Source organism: Protomyctophum bolini (genome assembly GCF_963924005.1).
Source record: "Protomyctophum bolini genome assembly, chromosome: 3".
Classification (NCBI taxonomy): Eukaryota; Metazoa; Chordata; class Actinopteri; order Myctophiformes; family Myctophidae; genus Protomyctophum; species Protomyctophum bolini.
In genome coordinates, this window is record NC_137864.1 from 2749155 (window position 1) to 2770350 (window position 21196).

The 21196-nt window shown below is 41.2% G+C and overlaps 1 protein-coding gene across 1 annotated transcript in view; it reads right to left on the reverse strand.

Annotated features, from left to right (window-relative positions):
- Positions 1 to 1090: 1090 nt before the first annotated feature.
- The window catches only part of LOC308313426 (apoptosis-stimulating of p53 protein 2-like), a gene marked incomplete at both ends in the record, with an annotated part of 66108 nt that continues 46002 nt past the window's right edge, over positions 1091 to 21196 (reverse strand). The window contains 2 exons of the mRNA XM_080760523.1: positions 1091 to 1132; positions 2364 to 2572. Of these exons, the coding sequence (XP_080616649.1) occupies positions 1091 to 1132; positions 2364 to 2572 (251 nt within the window). The remainder of the gene's footprint in view (positions 1133 to 2363; positions 2573 to 21196) is intronic.

The following is a 21196-nucleotide window of genomic DNA, read 5'->3' on the forward strand; positions in this document are numbered from 1 at the left end:
GTTTTTGTAGCCAATAGAAGCTGGTCTACAGTATATCTGAACAGCGTTTAACAGAGAATTCAATGCTTCGTAGTCGTTTTGCCAGACAAAAGGCTTCAAACTAAATATGAAACAAGGGTCTTTTGTGCGTATTGATAATTCCAGTCTGAGATGTTTTTAACTTTTTCTCGCAGGTTATCAACAAGGATGCGTACACACCTTCCATGCAATCACTTTTCAATATACTGTATAAAATAAAATAAAATAAAATAAAATAAAATAAAATAAAATAAAATAAAATAAAATAAAATAAAATAAAATAAAATAAAATAAAATAAAATAAAATAAAAAACACTAACACAATAATGACTCATTTTCCAATTTCTAATAAATAAAACCAGCATAATGACCGGTTTTCTCATAATGACCGGATGGTCTGTGTCATACATAAATGAAAAGAAATGACAATGAAAAAAGTATTATGAAGCAATCATCAACAAAAGGCTATTAACAAACATCTCGCTCTTGAGTGTGGGATTTTTGTTCATGAACGCTTGCTCACGATTGCTTCATTTGTCATATTGTCCAACGCACCTGCGTACTCTGAACCAAGTGGATATTTTCTTTGCAAGGGAAATATGTATACACAATGTTTCATTTTTTTTTTTATATTGAAAAGCAATTGAACAGAAGGTGTACACGGATTGATGAACTGTATACACTGTGAGATATTGTGCTTCCTGTATTCCTTTCCGTCTCCTCCACAGAACACGTGGTGAGTTTTGACATCAGATAGAGGTCTCGGGGCAACAACAACAATGGTCTATCAAAGCAAAAATATCACTTTCAATAAAGGTATCTAAATATTCTGTGTCCAAAGATCCTACACAATGCTAGAAGCTTCACATCTCCTCACCTGCTCTACCCAGTGTGTGTGTGTGTGTGTGTGTGTGTGTGTGTGTGTGTGTGTGTGTGTGTGTGTGTGCGTGTGTGTGTGTGTGTGTGTGTGTGTGTGCGTGTGTGTGTGTGTGTGTGTGTGTGTGTGTGTGTGTGTGTGTGTGCGCGTGTGTGTGTGCGTGCGTGTGTGTGTCGGGAACAGGGTTCTCTGAGATCAAGCCAGGCTCCTCTGTCGGGGTCTGATCCTCAGATACAGCTGTTGAAGACAGAGAAACCACAGCATTATTTATAACGTGGAGCTAATTATTAATTATTGTTACATTGTTATTACGTAATGCTTTTGAATAACATGCATTCTCATATATAGCATCTCCAGATCTGATTAAAACAAAATGTAGAAGAATTGTGCAACTGGTAAAAAAAATCACCTGTGAATGAATAAAGGTGTATTCATTCAATTCAAAAAGGATTAGCAGTCTTTCCATACGTACATAAAAAAAAATTCAAACATTTTACAAAATAATTGAATAAATAAAATAAAAATACAACCGAAAAGAAATGTCAGACATTCCATGAATGTAACTTTTGAGAAGAGCTGAAAATAGCCGATCTACAAGCTCACAACGTGTTGCGGTTGTGAGCTTGTAGATCTGCTATAGAGGAGGATAGGATAGGAGTGCGTGTGATGTTTGGCAAAATGTTTAGGAGTAATATAAACATGTTTTTTCATAGCATCTCTGAGGATAGAATTCTGGATGAGCAGGACATGTGCAGAATTTTGTACAAGACGGGCCACTCCTGAAAACTTTGGAAGGCAACTTTATAGCCAATCAGTGTAGAATCTGGGAAATCCAACAGACTCGTCTTGATCAGAGATCATGAGATCATGTGTACCGATTTGCGTGAGATTTGGATGAAATCTGTGCGACTGAAGCCCAACACACACCGGGTGAGTATAAGCGACTCGGCACAGGCGTTGCCACGCGGCAACGCCTGGAAAATAGAACAGTGGCGTATCGGAGCGTCAGACGAGGCGTCAGACGCCGCCGGTGTGCGATAGGTTCATTGAAAATAACGAAGGCGCAGCGTTCGCAGACGGTGTGTGATGGGCTTACGCTCCGGTTCGGTCTGCGTAAACATGCGTATAAGCTAAGAAAGTAACAGTGGAATATCTATATAATGAAACTATACATATAAACTATACATATACTACTATGCTATACATATGTACTATGGCGTGCTATGACTACATACAATGCAATTATAGTGCTGTCTACATAACATGCGATAAGTCTGTATCAAATGCTATCTAAGTCTACAGAAATGCTGTCTAAGGGGGTATAGGGTAAGTGCTATGGGCCATGATGGAGTCTGAAAAGGTGGGTTTTCAGACGTTTTCAGACATCCAAACAGAAAAGTCCTATCTGATATGGCATTAAACAACGTTAATGTGTGTGCGCGTGCGTGTGCGTGTGCGCGCGTCTCACCCCCAGCAGGTTGCGAGGGATGTACCCCTCTCGGTCTCCGCCGCAGCGAGCCCACCACCAGTCCGTCTCCAGCTGGTCCTCCCGTCTCAGCACCGTCATGCAGTCTCCCTCCAGGAAGCCCAGCTCGTCCTCCTCGCCGCCGTCCGCCTCGTAGTCCCACAGGGCGTACACCACGCCGCGGTTCATCACCCCCATCTTCTCCTGCACACCTGCACACAATCACTTGATTGGTCACGTGACGTCACACACAGCAGGCATGCAGCTAAATGTATAATCAAGCCCCGAATTCTATAACTCTATAGGCTGTTATAGGCTATGAACCCTGTTCCCCCAACACAGGAACGCTCCCAGCACGCGCGCTCGGCCGCTCGCGCGCACGCATGCACGCGCACGGCACGCACGCACACACATCACATCATTTATTTATTTTTTATATTTTTTATCCCACAATTTTGTAACCCATTTTTCACCCCTGTGCCAATCATCTAAAGTGATCCTGGGCTCTATACACACCCTCCGCCAACCTTTGGGAGAGCAACGGACTTAACTCATGCTCCCTTCATGCCTGAGTGTCCAAGTTGCTCCTTTACACCTGACAGGGGGGGAGTTTCCCTGGTTGGACGTAGCGCGTGGAAGGAACACGTTATTCCAACCAGTTCCTTTCCCCCTCCATCAGGCGCCCCCGGCTGCCCAGGGGGAGGTAGTTTTTAGAGACCAGGATTACTGCATGTTTTTGTGAGGGTAATCACATCACATCTAATCTACATGATTTCACAAGCACAAGCACAAGCAAAAAAAAAAAGGATCTCTGTGTCATCCGTCAGCATCCGAGGAAGCTTGTATATAGTAAGAGGAAATATTGTACAACAATACAACATATTGCACGACACATTGCACAACCTTTTCCATTTGTGGCGCCCCCCCCCCCCCCCCTTTGAGCAGGAGCGAACACTGTTTTTCTTTCTTTTTTTTTTGTCTTTTCTTTTTGAAAATGCAAGACGAGACGCAGAAGACAGACAAGGCATGGAATACAACTAAAACATCAACAGAAAAAAAAACGAAATAAAAAACTAAACACTACTAAACACTCTTCTATTAAAATGACCCAAAGCTCAACACAAGAACACCGGTGAGGCCGCTTTCTGGGTCTATGGCCCCAAGTTGTGTTTTTAAGAGCAAGCTGAAAACTTATTTTTTCAACTTGGCATTTGTTTAGTTTTATCTTGTGTTCTGGTACAAATTTCCTTACCATTTTTAATGTTCAAGTTTTGTATTGCTATTTTTATTTGCTAATTGTATATACTGTGTACTGTAATGATTGACCTCCTTTTTGTTTTCCGGCATTCCGCTGCTTGTTATTTTTATTTTATTTTATATTATCTTATTTTAATGTGAAGCACTTTGAGTTGCATTTTATGTATGAAAATGTGCTATATAAATAAAGTTTATTATTATTATTATTATACAAAAAACCCAAAAGAGGTCATGGGATGTACAGCAACAAGCAACAACAATATACATATTACAGACTTTTGGATTCCTTACTGTACATTCATTGACAACCGGAAAGACACAGCCCATATTCACTCCATATCGTATATTGTATTCAGAGAATTGCACAAAAGTCTCACGACTTTTCAAAAGTAGCAGATCTACAAGCATGGGATTCCAACTCAAGTCTTATGCGTGGAAGGCCAACTTCTTATCCCCTGAAGGGGAATTTCCCCATTGTCAAATATTATTATAGGCTGTTGGTCAATCCATCATCACCATGTGCAGACTATATAGGATCCAAATGACACTGGTGTACTGTACACATACTGTATGGAGCCAACTAGAGACCAAGCACTTTCATAATTACCTTCATATAAGGATAATGTCTCCTTTTATGCCTATATAGGTCAAGTTTATTCATAATGTCCCAAACTGGGCACTTATACTTTTACATCATTTCTCTCAAGTCATTCCCATGACTCCCCTCTCTTCTTCAGCAACAGTAAATAAAGTCCCCATCATTCGTATACGTATGCAACACTTAATTAACCCATTCTGACCTGAGATCAGATTCATACGAGGTTTCCACTGGACACACACTGGTCTGATTAACCCATTCTGACCTGAGATCAGATTCTAAAAATGTTCAGTCGCTCTTCGATTTTTCAAAAATAGCGCGCTATGAGCTTGTAGATCTGCTATTTTTCAATAGCTAAAGCATAACATGATGCTAACACCAAAATGGGTTCCCGGTCAGAATGGGTTAACATAACATTATACACAGAAACTAAGGAAACATCATTGGCCCACCATTGTTGGCCAATAACCCCCCCCCCCCCCCCCCAAATGGTGATATATCGGCTCTTGTAACTCTTTCCACCAAGTCTTCCTCTTTTTGTGACCTTTATAGTTCTCCGACGAGATGTACAGCAAATGCAGCTTGAAGATGAACTACAGTAATATGGCGGAGGAGCATGTGTACGCCACGCCGTCAGACCTGACGCCGCCGGCGAATGTCAAATACGGTCCGTGCGAGAGGGGCGAGAGAAAGGACATGGTGGTGGACATCTACTCTGGCTCTGCAGACTACTTGCCTCATGCAGGCGCTGGTGGTACTGCCCAGAGGGGCGAGAGAAAGGACACGGTGGTGGACATCTACTCTGGCTCTGCAGACTACTTGCCTCATGCAGGCGCTGGTGGTACTGCTGCCCAGCAGATATATGCCGTACAGCAGCAGAACACAGCACGAGAGCAGCACGGAGGTAAAACTATAAACGCTATACAATCGTCAGGCAGCCTCTGTAGACATTTTTAAAGCTCAGCTCAAGACCCACTTCTACAACATTGCTTTTAATTGAGTTTTAATATGCATGTTCCTACCCAGCTGCCCTGACTGATTTGCTGCATGTATGGTGTTTTATTTGTTATTATTTGTTTTTATTCGTTTTTATTTATTTTATGTTCTTATATTCAATTTTGTTCTTTTTGCCATTATTTTATCATTTTAACTACTTGTGTTTTATTGTATTCTATTTTTGCCCTGTGAAGCACTTTGAGCTACATTTATGTATGAAAGGTGCTATACAAATAAAGTTTATTATTATTATTATTATTACAATGATTAACTATATCACGTCTATGGATGTTACGGGAAGAGCACGGGTAGTTGGTGTCTGATAGACTTGGCTATATATACCCTAATTCTCTGTCTCTCTCTCTCTCTCTCTCTCTCTCTCTCTCTCTCTCTCTCTCTCTCTCTCTATTTTGTCAATTAAGAACATGAATTGCTCGTTATCGGTCACAACGCATAACATTGTTAATCCTAATCCTCTGGTATCCGGGCATTTTGTTTTAACCCATTCTGGGCGGGTTTTTGGTGTTTTAAACATTATGTTATAATTTAGCTATTGATTGAAAAAATAGCAGATCTACAAGCTCGTACTACAGTACAGCTTGTATACTGTAGGTCTGCTATTTTTGAAAAGTCGTTCAAAATGTGCCTCAAATCTTTCAGAAAATTGTCATAATTTATTTTTTTGGTCAGGTCTAATACAAATGGTCATGGGTGCCATATATGGCCGACTTGGAAGGATCTGATTTTGAAAAGCTTGTGGCTTAATTTCAACTTTGAACCCTCTGAAGTATCCTTCGGAGGTCTGTGTCTTTCAGCCTGTAATGAGTCAAAGAAGAACAATGGTCTCATGAGGGCCGCTGCCATGTGTCTTCTGTGTGCACTCCTATTGGCTGTCATCATTGTCCTGGTCAAATACAGTGAGTGTCATTCTATAATGAGCAGCTTTGTTTGCGTGACATATTCATTCAGAAATAAGTTTTGATGGCTGTTTGGTCGGATTTACTATCCAAACAAAGTTGTGTGTGTAAAACTCATCCGTTTGTTGATTCTGTCTTTCAGATGATGTGGTCAAAGACCGAGACCAGTTCAAGTCCAGATATGAAAACCTGACTAATGAACATAAAGAGTTAAAGTCCAGATATGTCAACCTGACTAACCTGAATGATGCAGCTGAGCAGAAGAGGCCCTGTGGTCAGTGAAGTGTTTTTATTCATTGTTATATCATCTTGTTCATCATTAATGTGAGCAAATGAAGACAAAAAAATGGTGGCTAACATGATTTCGTCCTTGTTATAGGATCACCTGATTGGCAGAAATTTGGCGAAGGTTATTACATCTCTACGGAGACGAAAACCTGGAACGAGAGCAGACAATTCTGTTTAGGCATACAATCGGACCTGATGGTCATAGAGAGTAGTGAAAAACAGGTACAGTATATGACGTGTGTGTGTGTGTGTGTGTGTGTGTGTGTGTGTGTGTGTGTGTGTGTGTGTGTGTGTGTGTGTGTGTGTGTGTGTGTGTGTGTGTGTGTGTGTGTGTGCCTGCGTGTGCGTGCGTGTGTGTCTATGGTACAGTGTGCACTTCAATAACCTGCACATTTTCTGTCCAGGACTTTGTTGTCAAAGTTGTTGACATATCTGTTAAGGGAAAGCAGAACGTGTGGCTGGGTTTGACCAAGAGAGACGGAGTGTGGAAATGGGTAGATGGAACAACACTAACCACCACACAAGAAAAGTAAGACTTTAGCTTCATTTTACTCTTCTTCTATTTCTGCTTAAATCTTAACTGCATTTCACATATTATTTTCCACATATTTAACCCATTTAGGCCAGACGTCGAAAAATAAAAAACGTTTTCTAAAATAGCTATATCTGCTATTTTTCAATAGCTATAAAGTATAACATAATGCTTATAGTTAAAACACCAAAAAGGGTTCCCGTTCAGAATGGGTTAATTTCTAAATGGAATGATATTTAAAAAAAAATACCAATCTACCAAATTGTCACTAAAACAACGTGTAAATGTGTAAATGTTTCTACTTCTACAGGTGGTGGCGCTCTGATGAGCCTAATGGCCCAGGAAACGACAACTGTGCAGTGTTTCATAAGGAGGGGTCTAAGTCTAAGAGAGGATGGAACGATGTATCATGCTCCGCACGCATGTACTGGATCTGTGAAAGAGTTTCCAAATGAATGTAGTGGAGTAAAATGTATATTCTACAACAGGTCGTTTCGAGGAAGCAATCTGATTGGTTGAAACGGCTTCTAACCGTGGATCAAACCGGCACCATTCACCCCCTTAATCAAAACAAAGAATTCAGCTGCTCTGTTTTCCCAGAGTGCTAGCAAACTCGGTGGCTAGGCTAGCTAGTTTCTTGGGACATTTGTGCCGGTCGTAGTGACTACATCTGTCATTAAAAATAGATATTCTTTCAGCGATTTCCTTAGTGATGCTTGCGGAACTCGACTCCGTCTCGTTCCTGACCGCATCCCTGTCGTGGCAATAATCACGTTAACCCCACACCCTCTTGTGTAATATTGCTTAAATGTTTGTCACTGAGATGCAGTGGAGTAGAAGCAAAACTATGAATTATTATTATGCTGTAGTGTGTCATCATCTTTTTCACAATGTAATGAATGCATTAGTTATGTGGTATATGTGTGCGGGTGTCCAATACAGCAAGATGATTGATGAATACAAAGAATAATTCACACCCACTAGCATTGGCATACTGTATACATGTACAGTATCTGTATGACAGGTGATCGCAGGCTGTTTTCTCATTGCTGTCTCTCTCTACATAAATGCTGCAGTGAAATCAACATTTACGTTTGTTTCTTGTGCTACTGTATATGCCAGTGACTGTACGGAAATGGGTGAAAATAAAGATTTTTAAGTAGTTGTAACAATGTTTGTGATTTTCTGGGGAAAAAAACAGACGGCTATCGGTGGAAACATACAAATATAATATATATAAATGTACTGTAGTATAAAGTATAAATGTAGTATAAAAAGTATAAATTGTAATCTTGCAAACGGCTCTGCACTTTTTTCCCCCTAGACAGCAGTCTCCCAATTCCTCACACAGAAAGACGCATGCACGCATGCACGCACGCACGCACGCACACACGGCGAGTGTGGTTAACTATATAATGCATGTGCGTGTGTACATGCTTCCCCCACACACAGTTACATGATGTGTGGTGTGTGAAATAGACTGTAAGGCTGCACATGGCAGCAGTTTACACCTCTGTGTAGTCTCTACTAAAAGAGAATATCCTGCTATAGACACTGTCCATAATCCCCAACAACAAATACTGGTTCCGTGCAGCACTGAATTAAAACAGGTCCGTTCATTTACAAGCTTGTTTTTTTTTTAAAGCAAACGGCTGACAGAGATCTGAGCTCTATGACTACGCATGGTAGAGATGGGCAAAATACAAATACTGGGTCAAAAGATGTATCTAAATACAAAATACAAAATACATCTTCCATCCCAGCAAAATACAAATTACAAAATACAAAAAAAGTATTTCAAATACGTATTTCAAATACATGTATTTCAAATACTGCCCATCTCTGATGGGCAAAAAACATTGAAAATGTATTTTGATACAAAATACAAATACTGGGTCAAAAATGTATCTAAATACAAAATACAAAATACATCTTCCATCCCAGCGAAATACAAATTACAAAATACAAAACAAGTATTTCAAATACGTATTTCAAATACATGTATTTCAAATACTGCCCATCTCTGCGCATGGAGGAGCACAGCTTTCTATACTTGAACATGATGTTGGGTGTGGTGTTATAAGTACACTGCCACAGCGTTAAGACAACGTCATTTCAGCTAAATGATGTGGTTACAGGAGGTATGTGAACCCACTTCCTCTGCTGCTGTGAAACGCCTGTGTGACACAGACAATGAAGCACACACACTGTTAAAGCTCTCTCTCTCTCTCTCTCTCTCTCTCTCTCTTTCTCTCTCTCTCTCTCTCTCTCTCTCTCTCTCTCTCTCTCTCTCTCTCGACAATAAAAAGGTTGAGAACCGTTGTGTTGCATCACTTCTATATCGTGATGTACGTAGAATAATGCAGACATCACACAACACTGGTCAAGGTAAAGAAGCTATAACCATGTGACCTATATGGCCCTCATTTATCAATCCAAGAGACCTCTGGTCAAAGTATAAAGAAGTCCAAAACAACTCCATGTTGGATTCACATATTGAGAGGCCTGTCTAACCCATTCTGGACGGGTTTTAACTAAGCATTATATTATACTTTACAGCTATTGAAAAATAGCAGATCTACAAGCTACAGCCGAGTGGCGCGCTGCGAGCTTGTAGTTCTGCTATTTTTGAAAAAGAAATATCGTAAATATGCGGCACGTATCTTTGAATATATATATTCGTTCAGAGCGAACTTTTTTTTTTTTTTGGCCTAAATGGGCCGAACAACTCAAAGAGCCAAAAGTGATTTCAAATGTCGCATTCATGCGGAAACGTGAAAGAACCCCTCAGAGAAAGGAGACTTTCCAACTGCAGTGGTGATAAGAACACTCAGCTAACAGTACAGCCTCCCAGATTACAGTTACCGCAATCATCAGTTCTTTAGTTATGGGCCGTTAACCCATTCTGACCCGAGATCAGATTAAAAAAAAATGTCTTCTACATCCTGACAGTTTTCTGAAAAAGCTATGTTTCTATGTGTCAGTCGTTCGATGTGTCAGTCGTTCGATTTTTCAAAAATAGCAGACCCACAAGCTCGTAGCGCGCCACTCGGTGGCGCGCTATGAGCTTGTAGATCTGCTATTTTTTCAATAGCTAAAGCTTAACATAATGGTAACACCAAAAGGGGTTCCCGTTTGTTTCGACCAAAAACACAATAGGTCTATGAGGAAAATAATCAGAAATAAATCTGTTTTCCCAAAGCGCCAGCAAACTCGGTGGCTATAGGCTAGCTAGTTTCTTGGGACATTTGTGGAACGTAGTGACTACATCTGTCATTAAAAAAATATTTTTTTTCAGCGATTTTCTTAGTTTTAAGGGTAACTGTTGTAGAATTGCAATATTACACTCGGGGTGTGTGGTTTAACGTGATTACTGCCACTTCAGTGATGCTCGCGGAACTCGACTCCGTCTCGTTCCCGACCGCATCGCTGTCGTGGCAATAATCACGTTAAACCACACCCTCTTGTGTAATATTGCTTAGACCAAAAGACAGAAGTTTATCACCACGCTATACGTGAGACTGAAAGTGGTCGAGAGGGTTGGATGGCGTGGGTGGAGGCTGGAGGGTGGTGTGGAGGGGAGGGTGAATGCACTGCCTCTGCTACTGTGACAGAGGAGGAAACAAGAGGAGGAAGGAGGAGGGGGATAATAATATTATCTGTCGTTCATTCTGAAGAGGTTGAACCCACAACAAATACCTGCCAGATTCGTCACAAATATTGAAATGGCTGAAAACATTGAGATCCAAGAAGAGGAAGAAGAAGGCGATGAGAAAACCTACGCAAACGTTGAGACTACAGCTCGACACAAACGTCCACGGAAGAAGAGATCCGGTAAGAGACGTTTACTAGCAACTGCAAATCACGAAAAAATATATATAAACGCAATATAAATAATACATTATTTTAAACTGATCTCTAACGCCATCTGTATTCCCACTGCGTGCGTGCCTGCGTCTGTCCAGTCGGAAGACCGTACCGACTAGTTGGAATGGGACTTGGATTGCTTTGTGGCGTCCAAGCTCTGCTCAACATTGGTCTCAGACTCTCTCTCTGTAAGTCCACTTTTAGAACATTTAGCGCTCCGAGGAGTGCTTTTTCCTATATAGTCTTTCTGATGTTGTGACTTAATGAACATTTTGCTGGTTATTATACAGTATAGGTATCTTATAATAATGCTTATATAACTATCTGGGTTCTATACTTTCAATTGATTATCATAATGGGCATTTTTAGGCGTCTCTAGTCTGTATAGAGCAACCCAACGCAGTCAGGAAGGAAGACAACAAAACCACCAGAATGTGTGTGTGTGTGTGTGTGTGTGTGTGTGTGTGTGTGCGTGCGTGCGTGCGTGCGTGCGTGCGTGCGTGCGTGCGTGCGTGCGTGCGTGCGTGCTGCCAGTGCAGAACCTCTGCCCCCAATGTGTTTCACACAGGCCTTGTTCTTCAAGCCGAGTCAAGCCGACTTATGTAAAACACATTTTTTTCGATATTCCTTTTATCCAGATGTCATGCAAATGGGTACGCTTGATCTCTATAGTCATGTTCATATATATTCCATCCTGATTGACTAAAAGACATCTAAAGTTTGCAGGAGTGGCCTGTTTTGAGCTAAAATGACACACATGCCGCAAATCATGAATGCAGTGTCCGTCCGTCTGTCCAATTGCGGTGAAACTTTGCGCACACATTCGTACTACGTTGAGAAACAAATGCCACCCTTTTAACATTGCTTTTTTTTTTTGCTGTAGCAGATTCGTCTGGTTTCCAAGCTATATGATCTGTGAAGTCCACATGGGGTCCAGAACATGATACTGTAGTTGAAGAGAGACTAACAACTAACAACCAGATCTACAAACCAGTCACAGAGCAGCTATACTACAACCACATGAACCCATTCTGACCCGAGATCAGATTCTAGAAAATGTCTTCTACTGTATATCCTGTTTTCTGAAAAAGCTGTGTTTTTCTATGTCAGTCGTTCTTCGATAAAATAAAAAAATAGCAGACCTACAAGCTCGTATAGCGCTATGAGCTTGTAGATCTGCTATTTTTCCAATAGCTAAAGCATAGCAACCAAAAGGGGTTCCCGCCCCAAAATGGATGTCAGATCGGAAACAAAGTTGTGTATGTAAAAAAAGTCATCGGTTTGTTTGATCCTCCTTCTTACAGATTCTGAATGGACGGAGGAGAGAAACAACCTGGTCCATGACTTGGACCGTGTACAGTCCAGACATGACACCCTGACCCAGCAGAAGGACCGGTGTGGTCTAAAGCTAGACCGCCTACAGTCCAGATACAACAAACTCATAGAACGGGACGACATCAAGAGAACCCTTTGCGGTCAGTTGAGATATAAATAGTGAGACTGTGACGTCAACTGTTTTTCTTTCTTTCTTTCTAATTGTCTTTTAAAATGTTGTGTTCGTCGATTAATCTGAGCAAATGAAATACAGAGGCTAAGGTCCGATTCATACTCCTATTTTAGAGCCGGATAAAAGTCGGTTCGGCTCTGTAGAGCCTACAATGTGACGTAATTTGAGGTCCTAAAGTCTTCTCTTCGGTGCTACTGAAAATTTCTGACGATCCGAAATTCATTTCGGCACTATACAGCGCCGAAACAGCGGTAAAATAGGAGTATGAATCGGCCCTAACTCTTGTTCTCTTGTCGTTAGAATCACATGGATTCATATTGGCTGGCGATGTGTGCTATTACATCTCTACTGTGGAAGTAGAGTGGCAAACCTGGGAGGAGAGCAGACGATACTGCAGAGACAAACAATCAGACTTGATCATCATAAACAGCAAAGAAAAACAGGTATGTGTGTGTGTGTGTGTGTGTGTGTGTGTGTGTGTGTGTGTGTGTGTGTGTGTGTGTGTGTGTGTGTGTGTGTGTTTGTGTGTGCGCGCGTGCGTGCGTGTAAATCTTCTACTTCTATCTTCTACTTCTTCTGTGTATTTCAGTAACCAGGCCAGAGGCGGCCTTAGGAATCTGGAGGCCCGTTTCAAGACCAAATATGAGGCCCTCATTATACCTATGACATCATTATTTTGTTGATACAGCCGTGTTGACACAAATAGTTTGACTGTTCAATATCACACGCAAGCCATTACTCTCGACAATTAGCAACAACAACAACACCCTCTCCTCATCCTGTCGTCCCTTCACACTTAAAAGTGTCTCCCCTTTATACCTCCCCAATGCTGCACATTTTACCCAGGATATTAACATAAAATATATAGGTGTAACTTATAACATTGTGGGAGAGAGAGCAAGGCAGTGTGTGTGTGAGCGAGATAGAGAGGGCCAAGAGTGGCGGGGTTTTGACTGACGCCTGACGTTCAGTTGGAGCTTGGAGGCCCCCCCCCCCCCCCCTGAGGGTGGAGGCCCCGTTTCAATTGAAACTGGTGAAACACAGCTAAGGCCTCCTATGTATAACCAGCATCTTTTCTGTCCAGGACTTTGTTAAAGCGGTTGTCGGAAACCAGTGGATATGGCTGGGTTTGACCGACGCAGACGAGGAAGGAGTGTGGACGTGGGTGGATGGAACGCCACTGACCACACCAACGTGAGACTTTATACCTTCATTCTATATAATATATAAATATATTTCTAAATGTGGTATTAAACATTATAATGAAATACCAACCTATACCATATGCTATACCATTTATGTCACTAAAACAACAGACAACAATATGTGTTGTCTATAGTACCACTGTCCGGTTAATTTGTATAATATCGTCAACATAATTTGATTCAATAATAATGATAATAATGATGATAATAATAATAATAATAATAACGTTAATAATGAAGAAAAACAAAGCTTTAGTAGAGAAAAAGATCATCCTTGTTATATGAATTGTAAATGAATTAAAATGGCCCTTCTTCTCCAGGTACTGGCTCCCCGGTGAGCCCAATGACACCGCAGGAGAAGAGGACTGTGCCGTGTTTCATAATGGAGAATGGAACGACAAATCATGTTTCGAACCTATGCGTTGGCTCTGTGAAAGACTCTATTAGCTGGCGTGTTGGTACACAGCTGTGCATGATGGGCGCGTTCACACGTGTTTGGTTTGGTTTGTCGGAATCATTAAAGGACCACTTCACCACTTTTCAACCTATCTTCATATATTAGGTCCTCACTAATAATCATGACGAAATGGCACGATTCTTTTCTACTCGGTCTGTGTCTCATATATAGGAGGGCTGTGGGCAGTTCAGGAACCGTCTTCCAGTGACATCATCGGTGGGGGAATACAAGCTAATAAAAACTGCAGGCTTTCTAGCCCTGAAAAGTTGCAATGCGAAAATGGAAGCCATCGTTCTCACGATGATGAAAATCTAAACGTTTTTGTAAAGAAATCTTGTTTAAAAAAACAATCTGCCTAATGATGATGCATGTCACTGGAAGACGGTTTCTAAACTGCCCACAGCCCTCCTATGAGACAGAGACTGAGTAGAAAAAGAATCGTGCCATTTTACCATGATTATTATCGAGGACCTATTATATGAAGATAGGCTGAAAAGTGGTGAAGTGGTCCTTTAACTGTAGACATTATTTGTTTATGGGGAACTATAGACGAATTTGTGAAAAGTAGGCCTACCTCAATGTAATTGCTGTACTTCAATATCTTTAGATGAGAAATCTTTTTCATGGTATATTTTACATTGTGTAAAATTAAAATGACAACATGTTGTTATGTTTAATGTTCTCGGGTTAATTGTTTATGTCGATTGTAGATGATTTGTGTACAATAGTTTGTGTGATCTAGCCTTAATTAACCCATTTCGGGGCGGGAACCCCTTTTGGTGTTTTAAATCATTCTGTTCTACTTTAGCTATTGGAAAATAGTAGACCTACAACCTCGTAGCGCGAGTGCCACGCTACGAGCTTGTAGGTGTGCTAGTTTTTTGAAAAATCTTTTTTGGGGCTCCTTGACATGAAAATGTTTGCGGCTGCCATAGAAACATAGGGGGTTTTCCAGAAAACTGTCAGGATTGAGGATCTATTGTCACACCCATTCCTGGGACCCATTCCTGAAATCTTAGGAAACTTTGCAGGGCAAATTCTCTACTTTGGGGGTATCTGGTTCAACAAGTTTTATAGATGGTCATATCTCCTTCGATTATTGTCCAATGTCATTGAATGATACATCCTATGAAAGCTTACATTCTGCACTTTAATAATCTGTGAAAATCTGTGATCTGTAAAAAATCGAGTTGTGGGCCTTTTTGCTGGATTCTGTCACATTAAGTGGAATCGTTCCCAGGTCAAAATGGGTTATAATAAATAGACTCAGGACTAAGGATTTAGCTCCTGCACTTTGGTCAACGAGAGTCGCTTAAATGAGCGTAATGAATTCATTTGACAATTACGAACAATACAAACAACAAAGGATACATAATGTGTGACACAGATGTTTATCGCTGTGCGAGGTGGAAATGAGGAGGGAGGGTATTATAGAGGGGTGAATTCACTAGACTATAGGCTACTGCTAAGAGGAAACAAGAGGGGTGGAATGCTATGAAACTATTTCACAAAATAAAGACCACCACCCTATCTCTCTATTGTTCATTTTGTAATCTGTTGTGAAGAGGTTGAACCTGCATGTCAAATACCTGCGAGACGTTTTAAAGTCATAAAGGTAGACAGACATGGATGAGAACGTTTATGCACATGTTGTGACCACACGTTTACAGCTCAGCAGAAACAGCCACAGAGGATACGATCTGGTAATGTTACCACAACTATACAGTAACAGTACATGCACAAATCCCTATATGTCTGTCTGTCTGTCTGTCTGTCTGTCTGTCTGTCTGTCTGTCTGTCTATCTATCTATATACTAAATATACAAAACTATCTATAGAAATAGAAATAGATGAAAGCATTGAGGAAGAAGGTGATGATGAAATCTATGCAAATGTTGAGACTATACAGCTCAGCAGAAACATCCACGGAAAAGAAAAGATCTGGTACGATATGTTACTACAACTGCAAAATACCAAAGTAAAAATATAAACGCAATATAAATACATTTAAACTGTATACTCTTTATGTATGTGTGTGTGTGTGTGTGTGTGTGAGTGTGTGTGTGTGTGTGTGTGTGTGTGTGTGTGTGTGTGTGTGTGTGTGTGTGTGTGTGTGTGTGTGTGTGTGTGTGTGTGTGTGTGTGTGTGTGCGTGCGTGCGTGCGTGCGTGCGTGCGTGCGTGCGTGCGTGCGTGCGTGCGTGCGTGCGTGCGTGCGTGCGTGCGTGCGTGCAGTCAGAAGACAGGTATACAGACTATAGTTGGACTGTGTTTTGGATTTCTTTGTGGTGTTCAAGCTCTGCTCAACATTGGTCTCAGACTCTCTCTCTCTCTCTCTCTCCGTAAGTCAACTTTCATAACTACAGATATTGTGTGGAAATTTCTTTCATAATATAATTCATATACTTCTAGATTCATTACACAAAGTGAAATATTTAAAACCTTTTTTCTTTGGTTTAAATTTTTGGGGGATTATGGCATGCAGCTGATGAAAACAAAATCTAAATAAAATATTAGAATATTACATGCAGGGCCGGATTTAGCAAACAGGGGGCTCTAAGCAAAGCATTGTCAGGGGTCCCCCTGCACTGCCACGCCGGGGGGGGGGGGGGGTCCAGAAAAATCTGTAAATTTGCCATGAAAATGCTTCAATCTGGTGCACTTTGAGGGACCGTACCCAAGTTCCCTCAGCCCTATGTTCCCTCAGGCCTATGTTCCCTCAGCCCTATATGTTCCCTCAGCCCTATGTTCCCTCATTCCAAAACAGACAGGGGTGGGGGGGGGGGGGGGGGGGGGGGCTGTAAGGCATCGATTATACTATAATGCTACCCATACAGTAGTTCACCCTGCAGCAACAGAACACATTACAGATACCAAGTTTACCACATTAAGTTGGGTCACACTCTCCTGGTGCCGCCACACCTTTGTTGGTTTACTCAACATTGGGGCTAATATTTGTCAGCCCCAGAGCCTATAGTTCAATCACATTGGAAGTGGCTCGGGAGGCATCCTTTGGTTAGACATAAGGTTGGTGTGGGGTGCGTTAAGGGTTAGGTTAGGTTTAGGTGTGCTGTCCCATGGGAGGTTAGGTTAGGGTGAGGGTTTGACATGGTTAACATCGATAGACAACTTGACTGCCTGTGCGTGCGTTTATCTTGATTTGTGAGTTATCTTGGCACAGTACCATGGGTGTGTACGGTGTGCACATAACAATAACCATGCTGCTTCTATGCAACGATTGGTATGTGGTAATGTGGTTGACACGCACTGTAGGAGGAGAAGATGAGTTCAGATATGTAACAGTGCCTGTCTGCTATTTTGTTTAAAGCGGCATTACACCTCAAGCAGACTGTAATTATGAAACCTTTTAATTAATTGTCTGGTTTGGGTGTTATTTTGTTCATAAAGTGATGCTATTCTTGTGTGATCCGATCCTCAACACAGGATTTGATATATCCAGACTAACATTATTAGTATTGCCTTCACCACCAATAACCATGATAGTACAGGAGCTATCTGCACCCGGGGGCATTATGCCAGCTTGTGCATGTGATCGACATTTGCATTAATGTTTTATTTTTGCCACGGACATGCAAAACAAGTGATCAATGATATTACCAGAACACAAATGTATAGCCTACAGTACTAATAGACTCTTGACGTGTCATATATTGTCTACTCTATTCCACTGCGCTACACATTTTAAAATAAGTCACTTATCAAAACTTATTTTTGGGGAAAAGCTACAACACATTACGTTACGGCATGTTGTGACCTTGTAGATCAGCAATTGTCCTTTCTTCTTAGCCTATAATGACATGCCCAAAATCAGGATGTCTGGGTTAAAGTAGTTGGATATATAGTTACCCAACTAACTTACCCAGCAAGACTGGGAAGTTATCCACTGTATACTGGCAGGTGGCCGTCCTGAGACAGGCATTATGTGGCATAATGCATGGTCCAAGTATATTCCATGTTGGGATTTCAATAAATGGGTCTTATACAGTAAGTACAGTTGCAGTCCAAGAAAGGGACCCTTAGCTGCAAAGGTGAATGGTGAATTATTGCAGATGGCCTTTCAGAGGACAGTGTTACTTGGGGACATGAGGAGACAGGAAGTTCTACAGGCTAAACTAGTTTTGTTTGTCAACGTATCTTAAATAGTTGGTGTCAGTTCATTAAGGTGTGTACTCTAGGTTGATGAGACAACAATGCAATGGAAACATACCTGAGATTCAAAACAGATAATTACATGAGTGATTCATGTCACTGTCAGAATTTAAAGGAATGTTTCACTGTTCACTGTTTCACTGTGTTGTTGTGGAGCATTTGCTATAACAAAGTAGATAGACTAGACCCCATGCAGTAGTGTCATTGCTGTAACTTGGTATCTGTAATGTGTTCTGTTGCTGCAGGGTGAACTACTGCATGGGTAGCATTATAGTATAATTGATGCCTTACAGCCATGCCTTACTTTTTTTTTAATATATTTTTTATCCCATGATTTTGTAACCCACTTTTCACCCCTGTGTCAATCATCTAATGTGATCCTGGGCTCTACACACCCTCCACCAACCTAGTCCCCATATATGGGGGACAAGGGGAGAGCAACGGACTTCAACTCATGCTTCCTTCATGCCTGAGTGTCCAATTTGCTACTTTACACCTGACAGGGGGGAGTTTCCCTGGTTGGACGTAGCGTGTGGAAATACAAATACATTTATATGTTCTTACTTCTTATGTTAAATTTAGGAATTTAAATGCAAATACATTAGACATAAAAAAAAGAATAGGCCTACTCATAATATAGACTATAGTAATTAAAGCGGATCATGTTTGCATGTGTGGAATTGTAATTGTAATTGTTTTGGGGGAAAACTTTCACCTGGACAGGACCTTTAATGACAATGTCACACCGCTCCCTATCACTCAGCTGTCCTGGCCAAAGAGCTGGGTCATCAGTTATGATGTCATTCACTGGCACTGCAGGTGCTTCAGAATCAGATAGCTCCTCCTCTGGCTCCTCATCTTCAATTCCATCTTCAATATCATCATTATCACTGTCACTGCTACTGTTACTAGTAATTAACAGCCCTAGTTGCAGCAGCAGCCTCACTGGTACTAGCCGATGATGATGGTGGTGGTACTACTGGGGCCCCAGTAGTACCACCACCATCATCATCATCGTCGTCTTCAACTCTTCATCATCATCATCATCATCACTGATGCTAGTAGCAGCCCTAGTAGCAGCAAACTCACTTGTAGTCAATCAACTAGTAGTTGCAGCCTCAGAAAAATCAACTGCGAGTCTGCGACGGAACGGGCTGGCGGGGCTGCGATATTAAACATTTTTCAGGGAGAACTCTCGGGCCTCTAGCCGTCGGGGCTCTACGCAGCTGCGTAGTTTGCGTAGCGGTAAAAACCGCCCCTGATTACACGAGTCCAGTATGTTCACTTAATTATGCACTGGGCTACTTGATTTGTCACGACAAGAGTTGGCTTTTTTGTCCGCGGAGTATAAACGTCTTTAAATAAATACTTCCTGAAAAGTCTATGAGGGGAAAATGAACGGGGATTTCTTTGCCCGGGGTCTCTCGACTCTATTCTTCCTTCCAGGTGGCAGTAAAGGGTTAACAGCTACAGCACACGGAGGAGTTTCCTGACGGTGAGGGAGATTCTACTGAAACGAAACTGCAGTGAAAGGTTTGGTGTCGGCGACTCACTCACTGTGTAGTCTACACGGAACCTTCTGTCAACACCACGTTTTACACCACTCTGACAACTTAAACACAGGTGAGTGATAAACATAATGATTTGTTGTTATTCATTAAGAGAGAATGTTTACATAAAAAATTGTTTCCAGGCAAGATCAGCTTCCCCTAATGTTCATATTCAGTTCTCCAGTCCAATCAGTGTAAAACTATAGGGGGGGGGGGGGAGTTACCAGGAAGTACAGAAGTATAGAATCAACTTGTTAAGTTACTTGTGTCATATACGGTAACTACAACTGCAAATCACTAAAAATATAAACGCAATATAAATAATACGTTTAAACTGATCTCTAACTCCCTCTTTATATGTGTGTGTGTGTGTGTGTGTGTGCGTGCGTGCGTGCGTGCGTGCGTGCGTGCGTGCGTGCAGTCAGAAGACAGGTATACAGACTAGTTGGACTGTGTTTTGGATTTCTTTGTGGCGTTCAAGCTCTGCTCAACATTGGTCTCAGACTCTCTCTCTCTCTCTCCGTAAGTCAACTTTCATAACTACAGATATTGTGTGGAAATTTCTTTCATAATGTAATTCATAAACTTCTAGATTCATTACACAAAGTGAAATATTTAAAAACTTTTTTTATTTTTTTTATTTTGGGGGATTATGGCATGCAGCTGATGAAAACAAAATCTAAATAAAATATTAGAATATTACACGAGTCCAGTATGTTCACTTAATTATGCACTGGGCTACTTTTGAACAAATTATTTCATCATTGGGGCGTGGCATGGAGGTGATCAGCTGGTAGCATTTAACCCATTCTGACCTGAGATCAGATTCTAAAAATGTCTTCTACAGTACATCCTGACAGTTTTCCATTCTGACCTGAGATCAGATTCTAAAAATGTCTTCTATAGTACATCCTGACAGTTTTCCATTCTGACCTGAGATCAGATTCTAAAAATGTCCTCTACATCCTGACAGTTTTCCATTCTGACCTGAGATCAGATTCTAAAAAATGTCTTCTATGTCAGTCGCTCTTCGATTTTTCGAATAGCTAAAGCACGACATGATGCCAACACCAAAATGGGTTAAAAGGTTAAAAAGTCAGGTTAAAGTCCTACTATTTGTCACATACACACACGTGCTGTATGCGTGATTTGTTCATGCCGTGCTCGGGGAATCATTTGTAGTCGATTTAACCGCCCCATCCAACCATCCGTTGATAAAGAGGACTCCGTCCATCTTTTACAACTTGTACTCTTTTATTGCTTTTAACTCTTATCTTGTATTCGTTGTTTTTCTCCTAATAAAGTTGTCCTTTTTCCATGATGTTACTGTACTACTGCACTTTGCCCAAGACAAATTTCCCCTCGTGGGACAATAAAGTATATCTCATAATCTTATCTCATTATTATAACTGGAGTGTGCTCCTCTGAGCGCAGATCTCTGCCAGGCCTGCAGAGTTGACTATCCAGGACCTGCAGATCATAGCCAATCAATCT